Source organism: Schistocerca americana, chromosome X (genome assembly GCF_021461395.2).
Source record: "Schistocerca americana isolate TAMUIC-IGC-003095 chromosome X, iqSchAmer2.1, whole genome shotgun sequence".
In the NCBI taxonomy this organism is placed as follows: Eukaryota; Metazoa; Arthropoda; class Insecta; order Orthoptera; family Acrididae; genus Schistocerca; species Schistocerca americana.
The window spans coordinates 539,764,917-539,789,898 of NC_060130.1; the positions used below are offsets into that span (position 1 = coordinate 539,764,917).

The window sequence follows — 24,982 nt, forward strand, 5'->3', positions numbered from 1 at the left end:
GTTCATCTTCTACAGGTGCCCGGAGGGCGTGAGGCACTGGACGAGCACGACAAAATCGAGGCTGAGCATTATCTTTTAACGTAATATGAGCGGCAAAGTTCGCAGCACAACCTAGTTCGTCTTTAAATATGTCACTGTATCGTTTACACAAATCGGTTATGCTGTCTTGAGGAACAACAACAGAATTAATTTGCAACACATTGTCTTGGATAGACAGGCCAAACAAGTCAAAACAGTCTAATCCGAAAATGTTTACACTGTCAGTAGCGCGGAGCACTGTGAATGAAACTGTTTTTGTATTGCCACGGAATGTGGCTGGCACGCTACATACACCTAACACAGGAATTTGTTCTCCACTATAAGTAGCCAAAGAATGTTTTGCCGCTGAAAGTTTAGGGCGGCCGATAGCCGCATACGTAGCACTATTTATGAGAGTCACAGACGCACCAGTGTCTAATTGAAAATTGAAGGTCTTATCCTGGATGCGTAGCTTCACAAATAGTTTATTACACTGTCTCTGGATCGGTGCAGTGGAGGCGGAAGACACAACATCAGCGCGTTTAGCGCGTGTTCGCTGTTTACGACAACTCGTGGGTTGGGCGGGTGGAACAACAACTCCCGCTTCACTTGCAGTCTGTACATTACTTTTTACAGCGTTTGAATTACGCTTGGGTCGCATAGCAGAGGGCTGGGTGGGTGGCTTATTGCGAACAAGATTATTACCCACACGAACCGTGGAAGAGTCTTTAAACGCGACCTTCTGGGCGGGCTGGCTTTGAAGAACATGAATATCCATGGGCTGGGCAGCACTAGAATTGTTCTTGCGTTTACGCAAACAAACAGTCTGGATGTGTCCTTTCCTTTGACAAAAGTGACAAACCGCGTTTCTTAACGGGCAACGTTCACGAGGATGAGCAAGAACACACTTAGGGCAAGACTTAACTCTATCATTTGGCACACGCGGCTGACGAATGTGTTTAACATGACGCGGCCGGCTAGTGTTTACAGTCTGACTCTGCCGGTGGGGCCGCGGGCGTGACAGAACGCGCTTAGCACAGGCAATTTGAGAAATACATGGCTGATCTAACTCACACTCAGCATAGTCAAAAGTATCTTGGGCTTCAATGATGTTCATCACAGTCTCTAATGACGGGTCAGGCAACTTTAAGATAGCAGCACGAATACGAGAATCTGCAATGTTTTGAGTAATAGCGTCTCGTAGCATGACATCACTGTAGGAAGCTCCACACACGCAATTAAATCGGCACTGACGGGTGAGGCCCCGTAAATCTGTTAACCACTGTTTATTAGATTGATGTGGCAGTTTCTTTAATCTGAAGAACTTGAATCTGGCTGCTGCCACATGAACTCGCGACTCGAAATACTCAGCAAGCTTGTTAACAACAACGTCATAGTCTAAAGCTTCGGGCTTGGATTCCGGGAACAACTTACAAAGTAGTCGATAGACTTCCACGCCTGCAGTGGAAATTAAATAAAGCTGCCGCTCAGTACCCGTGATTTTGTAGACTGTCATGTGCGCCTGCAACTGCGCGAAATATTCTCGCCATTCTTCTGTTGATGCATCAAAAGCACGGAAAGGTGGTGTTGCCTGTGCTTGTTCCTTTTGTGTTGGAGGATTAGCCGCTTGTTTGGCGATTGCTTCCACCAGACTTTGTATTTGCTGACTCTGTAACAAGATCAACTGTTGTAATTCGGCAGACATAGTGAACACAAATTATACCAGCCCCCAAAATTTTATCGCTATAATTAGTAGAACCAGAAACAAGTTGAACCAGCCCTGCACACGAGTTCGGAAGCCCTCGTCGCCAGTTTTGTGGCGGCGTTCGTAGCGACAAGCAATTAGCTGTAGAAACGGCTTACGAAGTCACCGCCACACTTTTAATAGCGGGCCAACCGGTCCGCTGGAACAGTGAACAGAAAGATGAAAACTCAAACACTCTGATTAAATAAAAGTCGGTACTTATCTTTATTAACGAAGATACAGATCACAGTAGTGAACTCCGTGCCTACAGAAATCTGTCTAGTTCGAGTCGGAGCGGCTAGGTCAGCGTCGGCTGACGACAAACAACAACTCTGCTGCGATGAACACACAACTGACTAGCAAGTACACAATTCGGTGGCGAGTATACAACTGAGCGGCGAATACAGAACTGTCCTAGCGCTCGCGACTCCAGCGCTTAAGAAGCCAGAAGCCAGCGGTGGCGCGCGCAGACTTGCGGCGATTTCCTGTCTCGCTGGCGCTGCTTATGCGGACGGCGTCCGGACTTTAATGCTGCCAACCTTTTGGCAGCGGGCTCGGGTGGCATTACTGGCTAGGATATAACAGGTTGTATCCTTTTTTCTACATCTACATATACACTCTGCAAGCCACCATACTGTGCATGGTAGAGGGTATGCTGTAACACTGTTAGTCATTCCCTTTCCTTGTTCCACTCACAAATGAAGTGATAGAAAAACAGCTGAGGCCTGATATATCTTGCATTTGTAATCCTTATGCAAAGTGGATATTGATGGCAGTAGAATCATTCTGCAGTTTGTTGCAAATACCTGTTCTCTTCAACTTCCTCAATAGCTTTTCATGAAAAGAATACTTCTTCCCTCTAAATATTCCTATTAGGGTTTATGAAGCATTTTCATTAATTTTGCATGTCAGTCAAATCTATAGATAACAAATGTGGCTGTACATCTCTGAATTGCTTTTATATCTCCCTTGAATCCATCCCAGAGGGGATCCCAAACACTTTACAGATGAGCAACACTCTCCTTGAATTCTCCCAAAAAATCTTAGCCGTTGCTTTGCAACATTATACCTAGATATTTGATAGATGTAACAGTGTCAAGCAGCACACCATTAACATTGTATTTGAATATTACCAGATTGTTATTCCTACCCAAATCTATGGCTCATGGTCTAGTGACTAACATTGCCACCTCTAGGTCATGGGGTTCCTGGGTTTGAGTCCCACCCAGGTCACAGATTTTATCCTCTTGAGAACTGGGTGTCGCATTGTCATCGTCATCACTGATGCAGTCTCTGAAATGGCATCAAATAAAAACACTTGCACTAGGCATGGTCAGCAAACTGTGGCTCGGGAGCCACATTTGGCCTGTTAGTGTAATTCTTCTACAAAATACCGTGTGCAGTCATTCATGTGCAGCACAAATGATATTTTCTGTTTTCGACCTGAGTGAGTCTATTTTGAAGAAGTGTCATCATACAGGACAGTAGATTTCCACTCACTAACATTTGCACTGGTCTTTCCTCTTGTTACAATGTTTTCAAATGTGGGAATGAATAATGCTTCTAAGTCAGGCATGTGATGTACTTTTAACATGTCAAAGTTAATGCAATATGAAGGAGTGGAAGGAATTACTATTCCATCAAAGAGTGTGGAACTGTTTCTCATGGGAAAAAAGCATGCAACCTCACTTAAAAAAAAGGAGATAATGAACTAACGAGGGATCGTTTGCAAAGCGATTTAATGATAACTATGAGTCAAAAATAAGTGAATGATAGGGACAAAGATATTTAAGCTTGTGCAATAACAAAAAAATAAATATACTTTCAGATACGACTGGTTTTCTTAAATCTATTTTTTAATACTTAGTTGGTGTTTGTGTACATCTTTAGGCCAGTGCTCTGAAGTGAAGATATGTTGATTTTTGACACCTATAATTGTATTCCTGATACACAATCAGCCAAAAAGACTAGTATTTGCATTCAGGTCTTCGTGTTCATGTAAACAATAACTCTCATTAAGTACATTACATTAGTACTTGTTCCATAGATCATGAATAGGACATTATGCGATGATGTGGAATGTGTCAGTTTAACATAAGTTTTCTAGTGTAAAGAAAACTCTGTATATAGCCGGGAATCTTAACTTAAATAAAAAAAAGGACATGGAAACCTTATTTACTCAAACTTTCCAAGGAGATGCAAAGCGATTGTTCACATTACTTTCCGCCAGACACTGCCATGACTGAATTTTATGATTACCTTACAGTCTAATTTTACTAATAAGTAATATAATTACTAAGCACGATATCCAGTTTTATTCAATGTACCCAAACTTTAACTAAGATTTAAAAGTTTTAAGTGAAGTATGTTAAGTTAATTTTAGGGAGCATTGTGAAGTGAAAGAAGCATTAGTGTCGAGTATTGAGAAAGATATGTTAAGATTGTTTGGACATATAGAGAAGATGAAAGAAAGAAGGTAGATGAAACAAATATAGAAGACAAGTGTGGATCTCAGTCAAACTGAGAAGGTTTTTACAAACACCTGCTTAGGAGTACAGTATCCTAATTAAATTAGTAACAACATATCTACCTACATGGTTTAAGTTTAAAAAATTTGGCTCTCAAAAGAAATTTCAATTATTGTATTGTGGACGCATGGCTCTTTTGACTGGTCATGAATTTGCTGACCACTGCATTATGCAATTGACAACCCCACCATATAATGCCACATGATCAATTCATTTCATTCCTACCCACCTTCATTAACATACATTTTTCCTCAATTCAACCAAGCTGTCATTTATCACACCAAATTGAAATTCTGTACCAAGTCATCTAGTACCCACCAATAGTTACCTAACAACAACCCTTTCCTGACAGTAAAAATTCACAGACTGCTGCTCACTCTATCCGTCAGACTGTTTTTGTATATAAAGAACAACAGTGGTCCTATTTCATGTTTCATCCTGATGATACCTGTACACTCTCTGTCCAAGACAATTAAATAGGTTCCATTACTCAAAAATCTACAAGCCACTCCCATGTCTAAGAACCACTTTTGTATTAAGTTTTGTTAACTGTTAGTAGTGGGACTCTGTGGTAAACTCTGTCCAGGAATCTAAGCATATGATATCTGCCTATTGCTCTCCATCCATGGTTCACAGGTTATCATGTTAGAAATGGACAAGTTGAGTTTTGCTTTCTAAACTCATGTTGATTTGTAGATAGAAGATTTTCTCTCTCAACAAAATTTATTATATTCAGACTTAGAATATGATAAAAAATTCTGCAGCAAACTGTTATTGAATTAGTCTCTAATTTGGCGTGTCTGTTCTTTTACCTTCTTTTTCACTTATTTGTAAAATATTACCTGCACAGGTGAGGTGGGAGAGTATTATTCACCTCACACTTACTCATTCCTGCTGATGTTTTTAGAAATACATGTACGTACTTTATGATACCCTATTGATAAGGATAGGAGAAAAGATCAATTTTGAAAGACTACGAGGTATACCTTCCTTTGTCCTAACTTTGTACGATGTTTGTCGGTCACCTGTTTCTAGTACGAAACTGAAATTTTTGCAATATGTTCAGTATGTGTGATTTTGTGTATATTGCCGTATGATTTTATTTTAAAGCTATGAAGAGTAAGTGGGCACTAGTAATAAGTGGCTAGCTTATTTGCTGAGTTATTTTAAAGTGAATAGGCGTTCACTTGCCAATCTCATTTCTTTTGAGTCCATACTGGTATTCAGTTCTGCTGTTCTTTGCTACTTTCAGTTAAAATTTGAGCCACACTTGGAGTCTGTCTTTCCACAATGAACACACTTCATACACCAACTCAGTTATTCAGTTTCATGGTAAAAAATACTTGAAGGGTAACCTCTGTTAAGAGTAAAATGGGCAAAAGTAAGAAGTAGTTAGTTGAAGCTATAGATTGGAAGGTGAATGATGCTCTCGAAACAGTAATGTCACTGAAAGGTACAGATTCAAGTGATGTCTTAGCCCAGCATAAAATTTAAATGTGTTATGATTGTTCAGCATAGTATGTACTTAACCAGAGTGTACTTATGTCATTATTTTCACTTCATTTATCAGTCTAACTTACACCTGCAGTCACCAGCTTCTGATACTGTTGGTGAGACGCAGTGTACCTGTCACTACAATATGCCCCCAATTAATTAAGTATTAATGTGTTTCTTTGCACTTTAAAGAATCATTATATCTTGAAATACCCTAATTAACAGATTGTAAAGATCTTTCTTCCTTTTCTTTCAGGAATTAGGATCAACTGGAGCTAATCCTGAATGGTCAAATAGAGCTAATTTTGTAGCAATCATTTTCTGGGACTATGCTGCACAATAGAGACACAATATCCATTTTACCATAGCCCACAAAAAAACCAGTGACACTATCACCAATACTACACATTATGGTCAGCTGAATGGTTTCCAAGTCTCTATTTTCTAGAAATCATATTTCTTGGGCTCACTAGGCCATGTTTAGAACCACTAGAATCTCTCTGAAGGAACTAAAATAAATGTTCTTAGGCTCTTAGGAATTAGGATAAATTTGTAACTGGGCAATTCTGGGTAATCAACTAGTAGCTCATAACATGTGATCCCCAATATGTATGACACTGCTCCTAACAGATTGTGTTCCTATCAAACGTCCAATGGTGGTATGTAAATGGTTTCTCTGATGAACCACAGTACTTTTATTCTCAACAGAATATGATCTCATGTTTCACAGCAGTAAAACATCATGAACATATTCACCAATAAATAAAAAAAATCACTTCCAGCTCAAATGACAATCATACAAAACACTCTCAAAATATTATTATATTAGTAAACATCATAGAATTAGTACCAGTTTATTTCTGCGACTCATGCTTTTATTTATCCTGATTTATATTATTTTTGCAACACTTTCCGAAATACTTCAGAAGTCCATGTAATGGTTCTCACATATTGTATTCATTCTAGCCTGAAACAGGAGGTCAAATGAAAAATGTTCTTTTGCTATTTTCATATGCTTAAAACTTCCAAATCTTAGCAACTATTTCTAGTAAAGAAAATGCTTTATTGAAAGAAGAGCCTGGTGTGATCTACACCACAGATAACCCCTTACAGTGAAAACAGTACTTTTGTGGCAAAATAATTTCAAATGGAAACATTCTGAGCCTGCTGGAACAAGATAAACGCCTCAGCACAACATTTGGAAGGAAGGAAAGAGTGAACTAGCAGCTACAAGTTGACTTTTTGGGCAAAGGGCTACTATTGCTCTAATATGGGAGAATTTATTTGATGATGACGAATTAGATGAAACAGTTTTACATGCAAATGTGGAACTCAATACAAGGGCACAGTATCAGGCAACAATTAATTCACCCAATTACAGAGATAATGACAATACTGAAATGAAAGCCTTATAGGACTTTTAATGATGAAAATATTCAAATCACCTCATGAAGGTGTGTTATCCCTCTTTGAAAATGATTTTATTGGTCATCCTTCTTTTTCTTTTTCCAATTCAAGTTCCGTAGAACCAAATTGAGGAGCAAATCTCCAAGGTCACGGAATGTGTCAGTTCATGAAAGTAATAACAGATAAAATTAAATGTTTATGAACCCAAAAAAGACAGGCCATAAGTTTATGTGAACGCAATCAAAAATCTAACTTAAGAAACAGCTTAATTTTTCAAGGAACTCGTCAACAGAATAGAAAGAGTGACCCATGAGGAAACTCTTCAGTTTTGATTTGTAAGCATGTGGATTACTGGTAAGATTTCTGAATTCTTCCGTTGGTATTGTCAGTAAAGCACTTTGAAATACTAGTGCCAAAGTGCCTGATATTTAACAATGTGACTACCAGAGATGACAAAAAGAATTCAGATAGCTCAAAAGCAATCGGTATGCTTGTAGTTACATGGTTACCCATGTGTTCCAAGACAGAGGGCATGGAATCAAAATTCTTCTAGGGTTCTATTGGTGGTGTGTTTTGTATGGTCCCTGCAATAGGAACTATTTGTATACCCAACAGAGAGATCATCTTAGTGTCACTGTCCTACAGTACGGGGTCAAAATATGAACATTACACCCTTCCTAGAGCTTAGGCAAATGGAGCAAATCGGTTGGTTCCTTTTGCATTTGATGTGGTCTACAGTGGGCTTTAATGAGCTTAAGGGGGAACCTTTAGTTTATGGGAATCAGGTCGCTTAGCTGCCATAATAACCTGAACACCACTTGTATGAAACTTGTATTTATTCTAACTGCACAATTACGCATATACACACATAAACAAGCCTCGCGAGCAACGCCAGTCGAAGGGTAAACACACACTGCACAAAGGCGCGTGCCAAGACCGGCATCCTAAGAGTGTGTCAGTGTGCAGAGATACCACTGTGCTCTATTCCAGTGGTCGATGATCGCAACAGAGGCCCCCACCCCCCCACCCCCACGCCCTTTCCAGTGCGGAGTACGGTGAGAGGAGGTGATGTAGGTTGGCGTGGGGATCGGTCCATTGTGATGAAGTCACGGTGCTACGCCGGTGAGCGTAGCGGGTGGCCGAAACGGGAAACTGGGATCAAGCGGCCCGGCGATGCAGGGGTGTGGTGTACCGTGAGTGGCACGTGAATGCAGAGGTGGCCATCCTTGTTGATTAAAGCAGTGATTCCCACCTCCTCTGCATCTGTCGGTACCACAAACGTGCATAGGAGTGTAACCTGGGTGGCTGAATCGTCCAATGTGCGGGGGACGTGCAGGATGAACAGTGTACCATCTCGCAGCTGGAGAGACAGGTCCTCAACCGAAAAAGGTGACACATCAACGTGGAAAACGGCGATGCTGGCGTCGTCGGTCTGCGTCGACTGGTCGACGGAAACACTAAGGTGAGGGGAGGGAGGGGTGAAACCTTCACACGCGACCTTTCCTGCAACCTCTGAGCTGGAGGGAGAACACAAACCACTGGCGTCACACGCATCATCACACGCATCCTCACATGCGTCACGGGTGCCAGAGGGGGGATTCGGCGCGTTTGAGGTATTAAAGATGGAAAGTGGCACGAGACTGTGGTCGGGTTGGAAGTTGTATTCTGAAGTTGCCTCATCATTGAGGCACCAAGCTGGTTTAAGGCGCGAGACGGACACTGTTTCTATTCTACCGTTGCACAGAATGTCAAAGGTCTGCGGCGAGCGGCTTATCACTTTGTGTATGCCCGAGTAGGGCGGGTGTAGTGCGGGGTGTACTGTATCATCGTGCAGCATCACATAATCGCAAACGTGTAGGTCTTTGTGCACGAAGACACAAGGGACCGTGTGTGCTCTGGGGGCAGGGGGCGTACATTCATGGCGAAGTGTCGGACACGTTCTATAAGAGTTGGAAGTTCTGACAGCGGGGGAGGATCGGAATCCTCGACGAATTGTGTTGGGAGGACGAGGGGTTCCCCATACAACAATTCTGCTAGAGAGGCTTGCAAATCGTCTTTGTAAGCCGAACGGACACCTAGTAGTACCCAGGGGAGGACTTCGGACCACGATCTGTTGGGCACATGAGCGCTGCTTTTAAATTTGTGGTGCCAGCACTCGACCAACCCATTGCTTTGCGGGTGGTAGGCGGTTGTACGTAATTTGTTTGCACCACATAGATTGCATAATTTGCCAAAGAGCACAGCTTCAAATTGTCGTCCTTGGTCCGTCGTGACTGAAGATGGGCAACCGAACCGCGTGATCCAGCAGTCGATGAAGGCCCGTGCAACAGAGTCGGCGGTAATGTCTGTTATTGGAATCGCCTCCATCCACCAACTAACACGGTCAATGATAGATAAAATGTATCAGAAACCCTCGGAAGGAGGGAGTGCTCAGACCAGGTCAAGATGGATGTGACGGAACCTGCCTTTCAGTACCTCAGACGAGCCCAACGGTGGGTATGTGTGACGGCCGACCTTAGCACGTTGGCAAGATATGCATGCTCGTGTCCAGTTTTTGCAGTCTGCTCTAACCCCAGTCCATACGAATCGCTCTGTTATGAGGCATGTGGTAGCCCAAATACTGGGATGTGCTAGGTCGTGGATAGCGGCAAATAACTTACGGCGCAAGGTGGCCGGTACCAGGGGGCGGGCAGTACCTGTGGAGACGTCACAGAGGACTGGTAAGGCCGAACCTGGAATTCAGTGGGGCTCAATGGAGAGCAAGGTGGACTTGCTATTCAGTAACTGTTGAATGTCGTCATCCGCTTGTTGCTGAGCAGCTAGGTCGTCGAAGTCCGAAGAAAACGAGATCGTACCGACCCGTGACATGTAGTCAGCAACGATATAAAGGATGTCCGTTATGAATTTACATATTAGGTCCATGTGTCTGAAACGGCGGGGGGGGGGGGGGGGGGGGAGGGAATGTCGGTTGTGGGATTACACACAGCGTCCACCAACGGTTTGTGATCTGTATATATGGTCACTGACCTACCCTCAATGTCCTCTCGGAAATGCCGAACTGCCTCATTAATAGCAAAGAGTTCTCGTTCGAAAGTGGACCACTTACGCTGGGAGGCTGACAACTTCCGCGAGAAAAAAAGTAGTAGTGGTGTGGAGCCTGCCACCTGCTGCAGGAGCACAGCGCCGATGAGAATGTCGACAATTACACGTAACAGTATGGGAGTGAGAACAGGTGGAGTCGATAAACCGTTGCCAAGCCTGTGCTGCGTTTTTGAGGCCGTACAGCATATAACAGCATTCGTACAGTCCGAAAGGGGTGATAATTGCTGTTTTAGGGATATCGTACTGGTACATGGGGATCTGATGGTACGCTTTTCGGCAATCAAGTACGCTGAAAACGCGTGCACCATGGAGTTGTTGGGCGAAATCTTGTATGTTTGGTATAGGGTAGTTGTCTAAAATCGTTCTGGCGTTCAAGTGTCGGTAGTCGCCACACAAACGAAATGAACCGTCCTTCTTGGGCACTAGATGGATAGGCGAGGACCAATTGCTGTTGGATGGACGGACGATACCTGAATCTAACAGCTACTGTACAGCGGTTATTGCATGCTGTAATTTGGTGGCATTAAGGCGTCGAGCCTTATTGCGTACTGGGGGGCCTTCCGTGGTGTTCAAACGGTGACAGGTACCGTTAGTAATCGCGCCTATCACCTGTGGGACACCCTGGGGAGCCACACTGGGACTAGGTGGGGTAACACGCACTACATTAGAGGTAGGAATGTCACTGACCTGTGGGAAAATGCATCGTTGTGGAGGTATCTGCGCCTCGGTGGAGTTCTCGTGGGTGTATCCCCTTGGTGCGGAAGCGTCCCCTGCTGCCTCCCATGCGCGTGACAGTTCGGCTGACGTGGCGGTGATCAGCTGTTGCAGGCGCATGTTTTCGGCGCGAAGGTCGGTGATCTCGAGGCGCTGGGTTGTCAGGCGCGACCGGGTGGCGGAGAGCTCTGTCCTGTGGCGGAGAGCTCTGTCGTGAGATGGGCGCATTCGGCTGTCACAGTGGGCAAGGTATCACAGTATGTGGCAGGGGGCGGTGGGAAGGTGGTGAAAATCCCTGGTATCCTGTTGCCGGAAGCGTGCTGCAGGAGGGCTGCTGCCTCGAGGTCTGGCGAGAGCCCGAAGTTATGCAGAAAATCCATACCGATAACGGGGCAGTCGATATCTGCGATGCAAAATGTCCAGGTGCAGCGTAAATCAGGTGCGAGATTTAGTTGAAGTTCGGCTGAACCGTGGACACGAATTGCGGAATTGTTGGCAGCTCGCAGTAGCACGGCGGGCGTCAATGTCGAAGATGGGGCACTCGACTTAGGAATGACGCTAGCATTGGCACCCATGTCCACGAGGAAATAGAGTGTGCTCGTCCTGTCATGGATGTACAGTCTGCCGGCATGGTGGGCAGCAGGGGTGGTCAGCCGATAATGTTTTTGGCGAACTAAGCTGCCGGTGCGAGCCGTGGCGCCCATTCTGACTCGCGCTTCCCGTTTGGGTAGCTGCAGGGTGCGCGACAAGAACGCGCAGCGTCGCCAAACGTGATATGATACCAGCATAGTGGGTATGCTGGGTGTTGTTCCAGAGCCAGCGAGAAGGCAACGTCACGTGGTGTGTTCTGTTGCACCCGCGTGGAGGTGGTCGGGGCAACCGGTTGAGGAACCATAACAAGTACGGCCGTCTGGCCACCAGTGGGCTCCATCGGCTGTTGCTGTGAGCTGCACGCCCGGCCTCTGCCGGCCGGCCGGTGAAACTTAGTAGATGTGACGGCAGTGTTGCCAACATTCGGAGTGTCGGAAAACAGGAGGATGCGACCTGGCGATGTTTGATGATGGAATATGCCTGGTCTGCCAGTCGTAGTTATTCCTCTAGAGCGGCGTTTTGGTAAGCCAACAGGTGTAGTTGGAGGTCTGGCGGTAATTTCACAAGCCACAACGCCCAGAGTGCGAGGTCGAGGAGTTGCTCCTTGCCCACCTGGGCCCTTAAATGGCGCCAAAGTTGTGAAGGTGTACAGTCCCCTATTGGCACGTCGTGAATTACGTAGTGTATGGCTTCTGCTGGAGGGCGCGATAAGTGCTCGATGATGCGAGCTCTTGCGATGGCATGTTTGTGCTGGCTTGGTGGCGAGAGCAATACGTCACTGACCAGGTCCGGTTCGTCGTGGAGGTGGGTAATTAAACAAATGAAACATGTGTCATCTCCCCACACTCCGTGGATTGTCCACTAACACAAACCATGATATAGCGTTGTCCTTCTATAGTTTTGGCAGCTTCGGAAACCACCCTACAGGTGGCTGTGGTGGCATTGTGGGAAGATAGCGATGGGGGAGCAGCGGAGGCCCGGAAACTGGTATAGGGTCGAGTGTCTGTACTGTACTGCAATTAGGCCTCTGACCACACGACACACACGGCGCGGGAGCAAATGCGGTAGGCGCGGCCGCCGCAGCTACTGCAAACGAGGTTGCATGCTGTTGGTATGTATGTTGGTATGTATGTTGGTATGCGCTTAGGGCGAAAGTACCTGGTCGTGTGTCGGGCTGGTATGTAACATATTCATACGGGATGTTGCTGAGCATTGTGGTGAGGGAAGTTCTTGTTTCACCTGCGGTATGAAGTCCGGAAACTGCCACGTGTTTGGATACACTGCAACATGTGTGGCCCAAGGTGTGTGGACTGTACTAGTGGGGTTACGCGGTTATGCTGTACACACGGGTTTAACACTGTAGTCGGAGCCATCGATGGCTGAATTACCAGCAATTCCCCCCTGAATTAAATTGTAGCAAACTCATGATGAGCCCCAGGTCACAAACCACGTTATGGTTCATCGGTGCATAACAGTGGCAGGAGGAAAGATGAGAAACGCACATACTGTGGTCGTACCGAAAAAGTCCGGGATCACCACTATGGGAATCTGGTCGCTTAGCTGCCGTAATAACATGAACACCACTTGTATGAAACTCGTATTTATTCTAACTGCACAATTACACATATACACACATAAACAAGCCTCGCGAGCGTCACCAGTCGAATCATAAACACACACTGCACAAAGGGGCGCGCCAAGACCCGCGTCCTAAGAGCGTGTCAGTGTGCAGAGATACCACTCTGCTCTATTCCGGTGGTCAATGACCGCCACAAGTTCATGGACGGTTGCCCAGCAAACCTGTAAGGAGCGCTTTTTTAACATTTTTTCACACCAAAACAGAGTTGTGGCTTCCGAGACGGATATGCATAGCAAACAGCTGAAACTTTTGTGATATGCTCCTAAGATTCCGATGTCAAACAGCCTTGAAAATTTTCTTGATATCTGTATCCAATTCCAAGATACAGAGTTCCAATTATAATGAGGCGTGAGGCGAAAACATAAGTTTATATAGTGACACAGCACGGAGAAATACCGTATGCTGTAAAGCGTCTCCATTAGCATCATAGGAGTTCTGGGAACCCCATGTTAAAATACTCAACGACGTACGAAATTTTTTTGCACGTAAAATCTGGTCTGAGGTGTCAAATTAATATTCAGTTATTTCAATTTCACGTAAGTAACTATCAGCATTTTACTGACCAATATACGGTATCTCTTTTCGTGTGACTGATATACCCTGTGGCAGAACACAAGATTTTAGCGACAGCGAAACACGGTAAGTGACGTAGTTCACAGAAGTTACCACATCCAGTTGAAGGCGTTGCCAGTGTTAACTTTGAAGACGAAATTTTTGGCGGACAGAAAGATCTGTGTTTGTTATTGTTTTCGTCGAGTTGGTAGATGTTGCATGGAACTGTTGTAGTAACTCAGCAATAGGTTGTGTGCTATTGTGATTTCTAAGAGATGAAAGGCAAAACGCAATATTGTTGGAGAGAAAACAAAAGAAGTAATGTACATTTGCATTCTGGCTGGCAGATAAGCTGTTCGGTTAAAATGATTGTGGTTAGAATTACATATTTTCTCATAGAATGGAAATGTATGGGGTTTATTTAATATTGTGACGTATGTACTCAAGCTGCACGTATAGTGTTGTAGCATATTCATGAACATTATAAATAGCAGATTTAGTTTCATAGCTGTGTTGTCTGCAACTTAGGACTGTTGTAGTGGTTGTTGGAAGACTTCATCTAAGGTAGCTCTCGTTTAAACATGTTGAGATATTAAGTAATGGAGTTATTGAACTTTAGTTTTAGTCACTAAAGTATATAGCGATGAAACTCGCCAAAAAACAGGAAGAGAACTGCAGCAAAACTGGAGATACTGTGGGAAATTTCCATTTGCAAAACAAGATGCTGAAATACCAGGTAAGTATTCATATGAATGTCTCGCCCGACATTCAGAAAATTCGTAAATCAAATCAGTGTCTAGTAAATTCACTTTTTATTATTAATCATAAGTACCAGTAGGTAGTAAATGGTTTAGGATGTAAGTATTAGAATTTCAATGTTACAATGGACAATTTTTACATCTTAGCTGCACTGCTTAGAAAGAAAATGCTCTAGGGCAGATTGGATAAAAGTATGCTGTCAATCTTGTTTGTGGAGCAGTACAGTGAGAAAGATCTCCTAAGTGCAAAGCAGGCAGTACTTGCCTGTTTGGGATTGTACCAAAGAGATGCAAACTCTGAACAAATGTTCCAACAGTAATAAAGTTTCATTCTTGGTAATCTAGTCCTGTTTTCTTGCCAATTGGCAGTAATTGCCTCATCACTTGATGTTTTGAGTTTTTGTTTTTATTTATTCATCCGTGGAACAATATATATTGTATGGATGTCGTCAGTTTATAATACATGTATATTGTGTCTTGTAGTATTTGGTGGCGCTCTCTTGTGCTGGATGTTTGTTAGTGAGTTTCGTTCGGGTGCAAAAAATTCTGTGTTGGGCGCGTCGGTTTTCTATATTCTTCTGGCGTCTCATGGTTGCTTTGTGGCTTGGGTGCACCTTGTACTAATGATATTTTGTTCCACGGAAGCTCTTGTGCCGCACTCTCTTTTTCTTGTAAATTATCTACACGAACCTGTAATTGTTCTATGTTCTTCGACGCACATTCGGCTTGTTTCATTAAAGATAATGAAAGTTCCTTTACCTTCTTAAGTATGGTCATTTTTGCTATACCACCAAGTCTACAGACACAATGGATTCTTCAATATCACTGCCAATGTCCGTACGTGCTTCTATTGTTCGCTTCAGTTCGCTACAAAGCTGCATGAGTTGTTGTTCATTTTTCGCGGTTATTTTGCCAATACGGCCGTCAAACCTCTTCAGCACGGCTTTTGTCACTCTTTTCTGGATGTGATTGTCTTCAAGTATCTGGCATACTTTGATCTCAGCTTTCCATGCTAATGGATCAAGATATTGGTTAACTTTTTCTCCTTCCATTTGTGTTTCTTTTGTTCCACCATTAGCGACCTGATTTCTTCTTGTGATTCTTTGGCCTCTTTACGAATAGTGTCTAATTGCTCATCAATACGAATAAGTGTACTTTGGATCTCTCTGCCTATATCCAGTATACCCATTATATGTATGGATTAGCAAGGGGTAATAGCCGTGGCGCGGTACGTTTGTATCGAGACAGATTTCCAGCACGAAGGTGTCCCGACAGGAAGACGATCGAAGCAATTGATCGGCGTCTGAGGGAGCATGGAACATTCCAGCCTATGACTCGCGACTGAGGAAGACCTAGAACGACGAGGACACCTGAAATGGACGAGGCAATTCTTCGTGCAGTTGACGATAACCTTAATGTCAGCGTCAGAGAAGTTGCTGCTGTACAAGGTAACGTTGACCACGTCACTGTATGGAGAGTTCTACGGGAGAACCAGTTGTTTCCGTACCATGTACAGCGTGTGCAGGCACTATCAGCAGCTGATTGGCCTCCACGGTTACACTTCTGTGAATGGTTCATCCAACAATGTGTCAATCCTCATTTCAGTGCAAATGTTCTCTTTACGGATGAGGCTTCATTCCAACGTGATCAAATTGTAAATTTTCACAATCAACATGTGTGGGCTGACAAGAATCCGCACGCAGTTGTGCAATCACGTCATCAACACAGATTTTCTGTGAACGTTTGGGCAGGCCGTGTTGGTTATGTCTTGATTGGGCCCCATGTTCTTCCACCTACGCTCAATGGAGCACGTTATCATGATTTCATACTGTGCTGCTAGAACATGTGCCTTTACAAGTACGACACAACATGTGGTTCGTGCACGATGGAGCTCCTGCACATTTCAGTCGAAGTGTTCGTATGCTTCTCAACAACAGATTCGGTGACCGATGGATTGGTAGAGGTGGACCAATTCCATGGCCTCCACGCTCTCCTGACCTCAACCCTCTTGACTTTCATTTATGGGGGCATTTGAAAGCTCTTGTCTACGCAACCCCGGTACCAAATGTAGAGACTCTTCGTGCTCGTATTGTGGATGGCTGTGATACAATACGCCATTCTCCAGGGCTGCATCAGCGCATCAGGGATTCCATGCGACGTAGGGTGGATGCATGTATCCTCGCTAACGGAGGACATTTTGAACATTTCCTGTAACAAAGTGTTTGAAGTCACGCTGGTACGATCTGTTGCTGTGTGTTTCCATTCCATGATTAATGTGATTTGAAGAGAAGTAATACAATGAGCTCTAACATGGAAAGTAAGCGTTTCCAGACACATGTCCACATAACATATTTTCTTTCTTTGTGTGTGAGGAATGTTTCCTGAAAGTTTGGCCGTACCTTTTTGTAACACACTGTATTATAGGATTACTGACACTCCTTCTGTCTCCCTGCACTGACATATGTGGATTGAATCTACTCGCGTTCTGTAATAGTTGTTCCATCTGCGTATTATTAGATTCTCGTTCTCTGTCGCTAGAATTTTCTGCCTGTCTGTCACTACCGCCATTACTTCGTGTGTCTCTAAGATTGTAAGACTTTCACTCTGCATTGGCTGTGATGAAATGACAACATCTTCGCCTACCATTCTGTCCTGCTGTATCTCACGTGAGTCACAACTTTCAAAGTGTTGCGTCTCATTTTCGTCATGATCAAGTTTTTCTGCTCCCTGATTTGCCTTCATCCTGTTGCTTTCTGTCATTTCTGTCCTAGCCTGCAACCCCTGTAACCCCTGTTTGTGTCTACGCTGCCTTGCCTGGGATCTAATCAACATTCGATCATAGGATTTTATGTGTTTCCAGAAAAGCTTGAATATCCTATCTGATTCTGATTCTCTTGGTCCAATTTCCCAATATATTCAACCCCTTGCAGCGCCATATCAGTCAACACATGCGATGGAACAAATCTTACGTAACAACGCTGTTATATATCGTGTAGCAAGTGCCAGCTTAACTAGGATCACTACTGCTCAAATACACAAAATTACTCAATATTGTGAAATAGTCTTAATTCAGTTAAATTAATCCAGATAAATGTGTGTAGTCTGATAGTGTGTCACACATGTACTTTAAATTATGCTTCTCCTGACATATAGAAGCTCGAAGTATGAATTTTGTATAGGCCTACAGTCAAATTCAGTACTTTCTTAACATTTTATTTGTCAATTAATTCAATAATTAACCATCCTGGCAGGGTCACGATTATCTAAACACGCCTCTGGCTGGTAATAAGTGAATTCTGTTCCTCCACTGTGAGCACGATTCCACTCAGCGTGTGTAAGACAGTTCGAACCCGTCCTGTAAGGATATGTGCTCTTACTCACCAAGGGTCTAGACTTAAGAAGAATAGCTGCCATCAGTGTTACTAAAATATTCCAATGAGGTAAGAAGTGGACCTCTATCTTAGAACAGACGACAACTATTCTCTATAATTGTATTTATTGGAATTACATTTGCACATATTGAGTCATTACAATACACAAGAGCAGTCTCAGGAATCGCCTGTTCAGAGAAGAGGATCTTGCTATTAAATTTCTCCATCAACATAAAATACAAAAGATCAATAATATCACAAAATTCAGGATAGTTAATTATTTTGACTGAGAGAAAGACACTCTGGTGGAAGACTGTACTAATGTCGAGCTGAACAATGTTACCAGCTCTAACGAATTTTATTCTTTCACCACAAATGTTAATCATACATGGCCATCGAACGCATGAAGGAAATACGTTAATTTCGGGAAATACTACAAAGAGAACAGGTCGTTCCACTTTCAGCTTCGTACCACTGGAGTAAAAATTGGCTTGTGACACAACATTTACATTCAGTGGTGTGCTGCGTTCTTTACCTTGTGTTGCACAGCATCGTCGTCTTGGCTGCTGCAATGTGTTATCGGATCTGCAAATCTATCAAAATCCTACACTGAGCCTGGCTGATTCTATATCAGCAAACTTGTCCTAAATTTTTGTGAAGCGATAAATGTTAACATCACCCTAGTCTGCTTTTAATGGCTAAACACACATGCAAGGCTGTCCAGTCATGTGTTACACTGCCTTCGCAAATCTTGCAAGAATTTAACTATATTGGCTCCCTTCATTCTTCGCTCAGGAGAGAAGAATTCAGTCAGCTCTTGATTGAATTTTGAAGCCGGGTGCACAAAATGTTCACAACAGTATATCTCCTTTCCCTGTCGTCATGTCAGAGAGATATGTCCTCCGACCACACTCGACGACGTCTCAAGGGAAAGCGCCCTTTGTACTAGGCAGTTGTGCATCTCCTCAACCTAACTTCCCTTCCCTCTACAGTGGCTCTTTCATTTCTAGTAGCCATGGCTGCCCAATCAGCAAAAGGCTTACTAAGTAGTGTGTCATATAATTGGCTGGCTTTCAAGTGAACTGCCAGGTATGTCACCCTCCTTATTAACACTGCATCATCCACAATAGTGGTAAGTTACATCCTCATGCGCTGCTCACGTGGTATACTGTTCTTCTCCCAGTTCTGTGCTATGCGTGTCACCTGCACTTGACCTTGACTAGGCTATGGCTCTGCAGGCCATTGTGTCACAACATGACTAACTAAAACTGACTTCCCCTTTGGTGATGCTTCCACCCCGTTTTTACCTAACTTAAACATGCAAATTTACATAAGGGGGTTGTTGTCGTCACTCTCAATGCCCAGTGTATTAAATCTCATACAAGTGAAATACGCTCATAAAAATCGTTTCCATGTTGCAAAACCAGTGTCTTGCGACACTATATATGACACGTAAAACTAGGGCACCTGCCATGTACGGTGTCCAAAATGCTAACGCCTTACAGTGGCAAGTATGTTCTTAAAGAAACTAACACTTTAGCGTCGTACATAAATACACAACTCTACATTAAATCATATTAAATTGAATACTTTCTTTACGTGGCCTTTGGAGGCCTGTGTAGTTTCATGTGTATAATTATAAATATGTGATTAAACAAAATCTATATTACTAACCAGCTAACCTGTTTCACGGTTGATGGTCCAAAATACCAGTTGTCCGCTGCTTCTCTTCCAGCTTCCAGAGGCAACAAAAATTTTATTTTCAATATTTCTTATAAATATTGACGAAATTAAAAAAAAATTAAATTTCTGGCATACTTTGGGACTACTCATTGAGAGGTATAATCTGACGTCAAACGTTTTACACAGTAATACAATTACAACCTTTAGAAACTGCATATACGTCTTGAGGCAGCATTGTTCACGATATACCGATTACCTCACCTACATTCATCTGCTTTGGATAATGAGAACACTTAGTGCCTTGTAACAAACTTTAAACATAATTTCAAATCTTTATGACTCTTTTTCCCAGTGACAACCCCCAAAAAATGATGAAAGGAAGAACTTTAACACTTACAAGATTTTCGCTGTTCTTTCAGAAAACTTTTGAACTGGGCATGACGTTTTATTACTTCTCGGCTAGTACCTCTATTTGCAACATATTTTACACAACACTGAATGTACTTGCAAAGTTGTCTCGTTGTATGACATGTAGTTCAGGACGTGGCCTTCGATAAATACAGGCCTAAGTGCACAACTGTTTGACATCAGCAATGTAGTGTTAACAGCCAGCCGACAGAAACACATGCTTTGTCAAAGATTTTGTGAAACTTCTTTGATCAAACTACTTCACTTTAGCTATTACACGATCGTAAAATTTTTCGTCGTAGTTGTTCAGAAATGAATGACAAACAGTTCAAAATCGCATAAATTGGTGGTGGGTGCACTGTTGGAAAAGACAGAAGTGGAAGCGATTGTGGGTGAAACCGTGGATAGAGAGTGGAGGCCAGAGTTTGCTTCGTGAGCTACAGTGTGGAAACGTAAAAAACAACAAAAATTATTTGAGAATGAATGAACAAGCATTTCAGTTCGCCCTCATGAAAGTGGCCACTCATACTTGCATGCAGGATACTCAATTGGAAAATTCCATTACTTAATTTCATTCATCGCAATCGATGTTTCTGGAAAGTCTGCAACAGTGCTGTTCATGATTTAAATAATGAAACTCTGTAATACGAAATTTTTGACGCTTAATATCACGCTTTTAGATAATTTATTCTCATTTTCAAAAGGAAATAATCACATAGGTCTAGGTGTTTTATGTGGTGTTTATATGAGTGTTGTTCGGCCTCTCTTGCCCTGCAGTTGTTATTATGGTCAACTGTAATATGGCAGATTTCTTTTGGGCGGTTTTCCTAAACATCGCATAAAACAGCACTGTCAAAATTTTTACTTGACCATGAGAATAAATTCTCCCTAACTCTTGTGGAAATCTTAAAAATATACGTAACAGGTGCAGTGCTACATTTCCTAAATCATTTATGTTGTTTCTGCTACAGATTTTTAGCAACAGGCGAAAGTTATTCCAGCTTTCAATATACCGCAGTACTCGGACCCCACAATGTACCATTTTAAGTATTAGTTCAGAATCATTTGAGCTATTATATCACCCAATGAGGAATTCATGAACGTTATGTTAGGTTTTTTGGAGAAAAATAAACACACTTATTTCACTTATGTATACTTTGAACACACTTGGCGTTTCACACATCCATCCCTTTCCACATCCTTGTATGTAAGCTTAACATCATCCACAGTGGACCAACTCGAATGCAGCTGATTGCTGCAGCTATTTCTTGGTGGGACTGCAGCCACTTGTTACCGTTTTTGTTGTCAGAGTGCTCTCTGGTACGCATAAATTCGTACTTGCATACTCTGCAACGATCCTTGTGATGGTAGCCATGCACCAAATATGCTTCGTCATTTTATAAATTGCACTAAAACAACCGAAGACTCATGTAAAGTAAACAGTGACCACACCCTAACTTTGGTAAAAGCTTCCCTACTACTCTGTCAAAGAATTGATCTAAGGGCTTTGACACAAACATAGACAGCCTATATACGTACAGGCTCTCTACACAGACACAACTACTTTGCTAACGTCACACAGCCCTATGCCTAGGCTTGAATTTATCGTTCAGGAGATATGACGTCATAAATATTTAGATGCGAGGAAGAGTAGCTTTTCTTTAAAACAGAGCCCAAATTACCCAGACTCTACTCATTCAGCGTTTCTTAATCAGAACACTAAGCGATTTCCAACAACCTTTAAACACAATTTCAAACATTTTCTAAACTATTTCTTGTTTACAAGCTTAACGTCAAATATTTAACACTTGAACTCATTTGTAGAGTAATCGGACATTTGAAGCTGTTTTATATGTGAGTGTTCGATCCCAAAAAAAGCGATGGTTTCTTGGTTCTATCAAAAACTATTGCATACGAAAACTAATTTTTTATCAGTTGTCACTATTCTAAAATTAGATCAGTATTTTCCATATGTGCATTACCCCACTAAGTTGCCCCTATCTATTACAAAGTTTTGTTTTCGTTTAACAAGAGACTTTCGGTTTGGAGGAGGGCTTCTTATTTTTTCACGTGAGAAATTATAGCACTATATCACTAATTGCAAGTTAAATGCTATGAACGGAAATTTTATTGTTGCAAGTCATACATGAAGGTGATCTATAGGATACCACTCTGCTCTGGCAAATAACGTGCTACGAAAACATGCTGTTTTGAGACGATATCGCACTAAGTATCTGTGAAAATTTCATCGTTTTTCTTAGAATATATTACAACCATGTACAGTATATTTAAAGAGGGATAAGAGGAGGAGGAGGAGGAGATTAGTGTTTAACGTCCCGTCGACAACGAGATCATTAGAGACGGAGCGCAAGCTCGGATGAGGGAAGGATGGGGAAGGAAACCGGCCGTGCCCTTTCAAAGGAACCATCCCGGCATTTGCCTGAAACGATTTAGGGAAATCACGGAAAACCTAAATCAGGATTGCCGGAGACGGGATTGAACCGTCGTCCTCCCGAATGCGAGTCCAGTGTGCTAACCACTGCGCCACCTCGCTCGGTGGGAGGGACAAGACATTTTGCTAAATAATAATGTTACTGGCCAAGGCACCTGCTGATTCAAGTAGAGAGATTTTTATTGTCAAGCATTTTATTGGGCATATGAAGCAATTCATGTGAACTTAATTCTATCGTTATTACTCCTAATGGCAAATATTTTGTTTTGCATTGATATTTAACCCTCAGTCCCCCCTCCCCCCAACCCCCAGTAGCCACATGAAGTGAAGTTAAATTTTAGAGATGAAATTACAGAGAAACTGCTTGCATCTCTTTAAAACTATAATCTAAATGTGGTTTTGTATATGGCGTAGAGCTTGTGACGCTAACAAGGGAAAACTCACCATCGCACCCCCCCCCCCCCCCTCCGACCACAGATCTAGTGGTAACTTGGCCCAGTCTACAGCCTATCAAAAAGGAGTGAACACAGCATGAGAACGGGAAGAAGTTGTACTGAACTGTGAAAAAAAAGCATAATCGAAACAGTGAACCGTCCAAGTGCAAGATGTGCAACATCAAGCACATTAGAATGACCGAGGGGAAGATTCGTGTTTAAATCCCCTCATGCCCCATATGTATGACCACAACTCCTTGGCTATTCAAATGCACTCGGTGTTTCACTTGGATGGTTCACTGTTTAGATTTTACCTTTTTTTCACAGTTTGATATACTTTCTTCCGGTTTTCATGCTTGATCTGTGTTCAGTTTTTGACGGGCTCTCCACTGGGCCATCTTACCACTAAATATGAGAGGGGTGCGATGGAGTTTCCCTTGTTAGTGTCACAAGTCCCGTACGATATAAAATTATGAACTGACCATCTGATCATTGACATGTCTGTTCGATATGTTCAAATGTAATGTTAGTTTGCACCAGTGAGTTGGAAGGAAGGGACCTCCAGACGTACGTACCTCCCATTCGTTCTACACAAGAACCACATGTCATGACTCTTGTGTTCAGTTTTGGAAATTTTAACTCTTGAATTCCTTTGCTGAAAATAATTCACACTCGTTATTTGTTGTTTTCATATCAGTGTGAGGTCTATGCAGCATCTCGCCTACTCTCACTATTCATCACATTTGCTTGTGACAGTAATACAGGATGGAGAAAAATTGTGTCACGAAATTTTAACTCTGGATGGCTGATGCCAGTAGGAACCAAAATTACTAATGTTGTGTAGGTCGACAACGCACCATTTTTAACTACAGAAACTTAGTGCTACGCGCTCTGATTGGCCGTGGGATCGCCATGTTGGCGTTCGTTGGTTGAAGGGCAGAGCCACGGTTGTCGGTTCACACATACAAACGTCCCTCGTCCAGTCACTGCCTCAACGTGATATGCACACGTGTTGAATAGGTCTTGCTGTTTGTCTACACCTCACGTCAGAGGCATTCACACGTAAGCTTTGCTTCGAAGTACACATACATCACCTGCAATTTAGTCATACAGTAAGCATGGCGGCACAGTATTCATTTGAAGAACAACGGGATATGGTTTTTGTTTATGGACTAACCGATGGTAACACGCATGAAGCTCGTCAGTTGTATGAGGAACGGTACCCAGCAAGATGTCACCCACACTGGCAAAGTTTACAGCAATCCACGGGCGATTTGGGGAAACAGGCTCGTTAGCGGGATATCGTGGTGATGTTGGAAGACCTCAAACATGATGGGATGCTGCGTTTGAAGAGACTGTTCTCGAGCACGTCGAGGAAGTACCTACAACAAGTAGTCGAGTACGTGGACACAAAATGGGGGTCACTCATCGGTTAGTCTGGGAGGTTTTGATGGATGACGGCCAGCATCCACTTAGTTTCCACCCTGTCCAAGAACTAAATCCTGTGGCAGACTCTGAACACAGTCTAGGGTTTTGCCGGTGGTTTCTGCGATATGTTGCGTGAGATCCCGACTTCCCCGCCATTGTATTGTTTACCGACGAGTACCTCTTCCATCGGGATGGCCTTTACAACACTCGAAATGTTCATCACTGGGCAAGGGGAAATCCTCAAGTCACGTACGTCCACGGACACCAGGAACGATTTTCACTCAACATTTTGGCAGGGGTTGTAGGTGACCATCTGCTTGGGCTGGTCCATCTACCTCCTTGATTTACCGGGGCAAATAATGTAAGTAGGCTGTTTGTGTTTTCTTATTGGCAACGTTACGTAGCGCTCTGTATGAAAATCACTGGCTGTGCTGTGTGCAGTCTGTGGCTAGTTTGCATTGTTGTCTGCCATTGTAGTGTTGGGCAACTGGATGTGAACAGCGCATAGCGTTGCGCAGTTGGAGGTGAGCCGCCAGCAGTGGTGGATGTGGGGAGAGAAATGGCGGAGTTTTGAAATTTGTAAGACTGGATGTCATGAACTGCTATGTATATTATGATTTTTCAACACTATTAAGGTAAATACATTGTTCGTTCTCTAT

At 43.0% G+C, this 24,982-nt stretch overlaps 1 protein-coding gene across 1 annotated transcript in view; it reads right to left on the bottom strand.

The window, feature by feature from the left end:
* Positions 1-10,996, bottom strand: part of LOC124556138 (vegetative cell wall protein gp1-like) — a 29,971-nt gene extending 18,975 nt beyond the window's left edge. The window contains exon 1 of the mRNA XM_047130153.1: positions 10,981-10,996. Coding sequence (XP_046986109.1) covers positions 10,981-10,996 — 16 coding nt within the window. The remainder of the gene's footprint in view (positions 1-10,980) is intronic.
* Between the last annotated feature and the right edge of the window lie 13,986 nt (positions 10,997-24,982).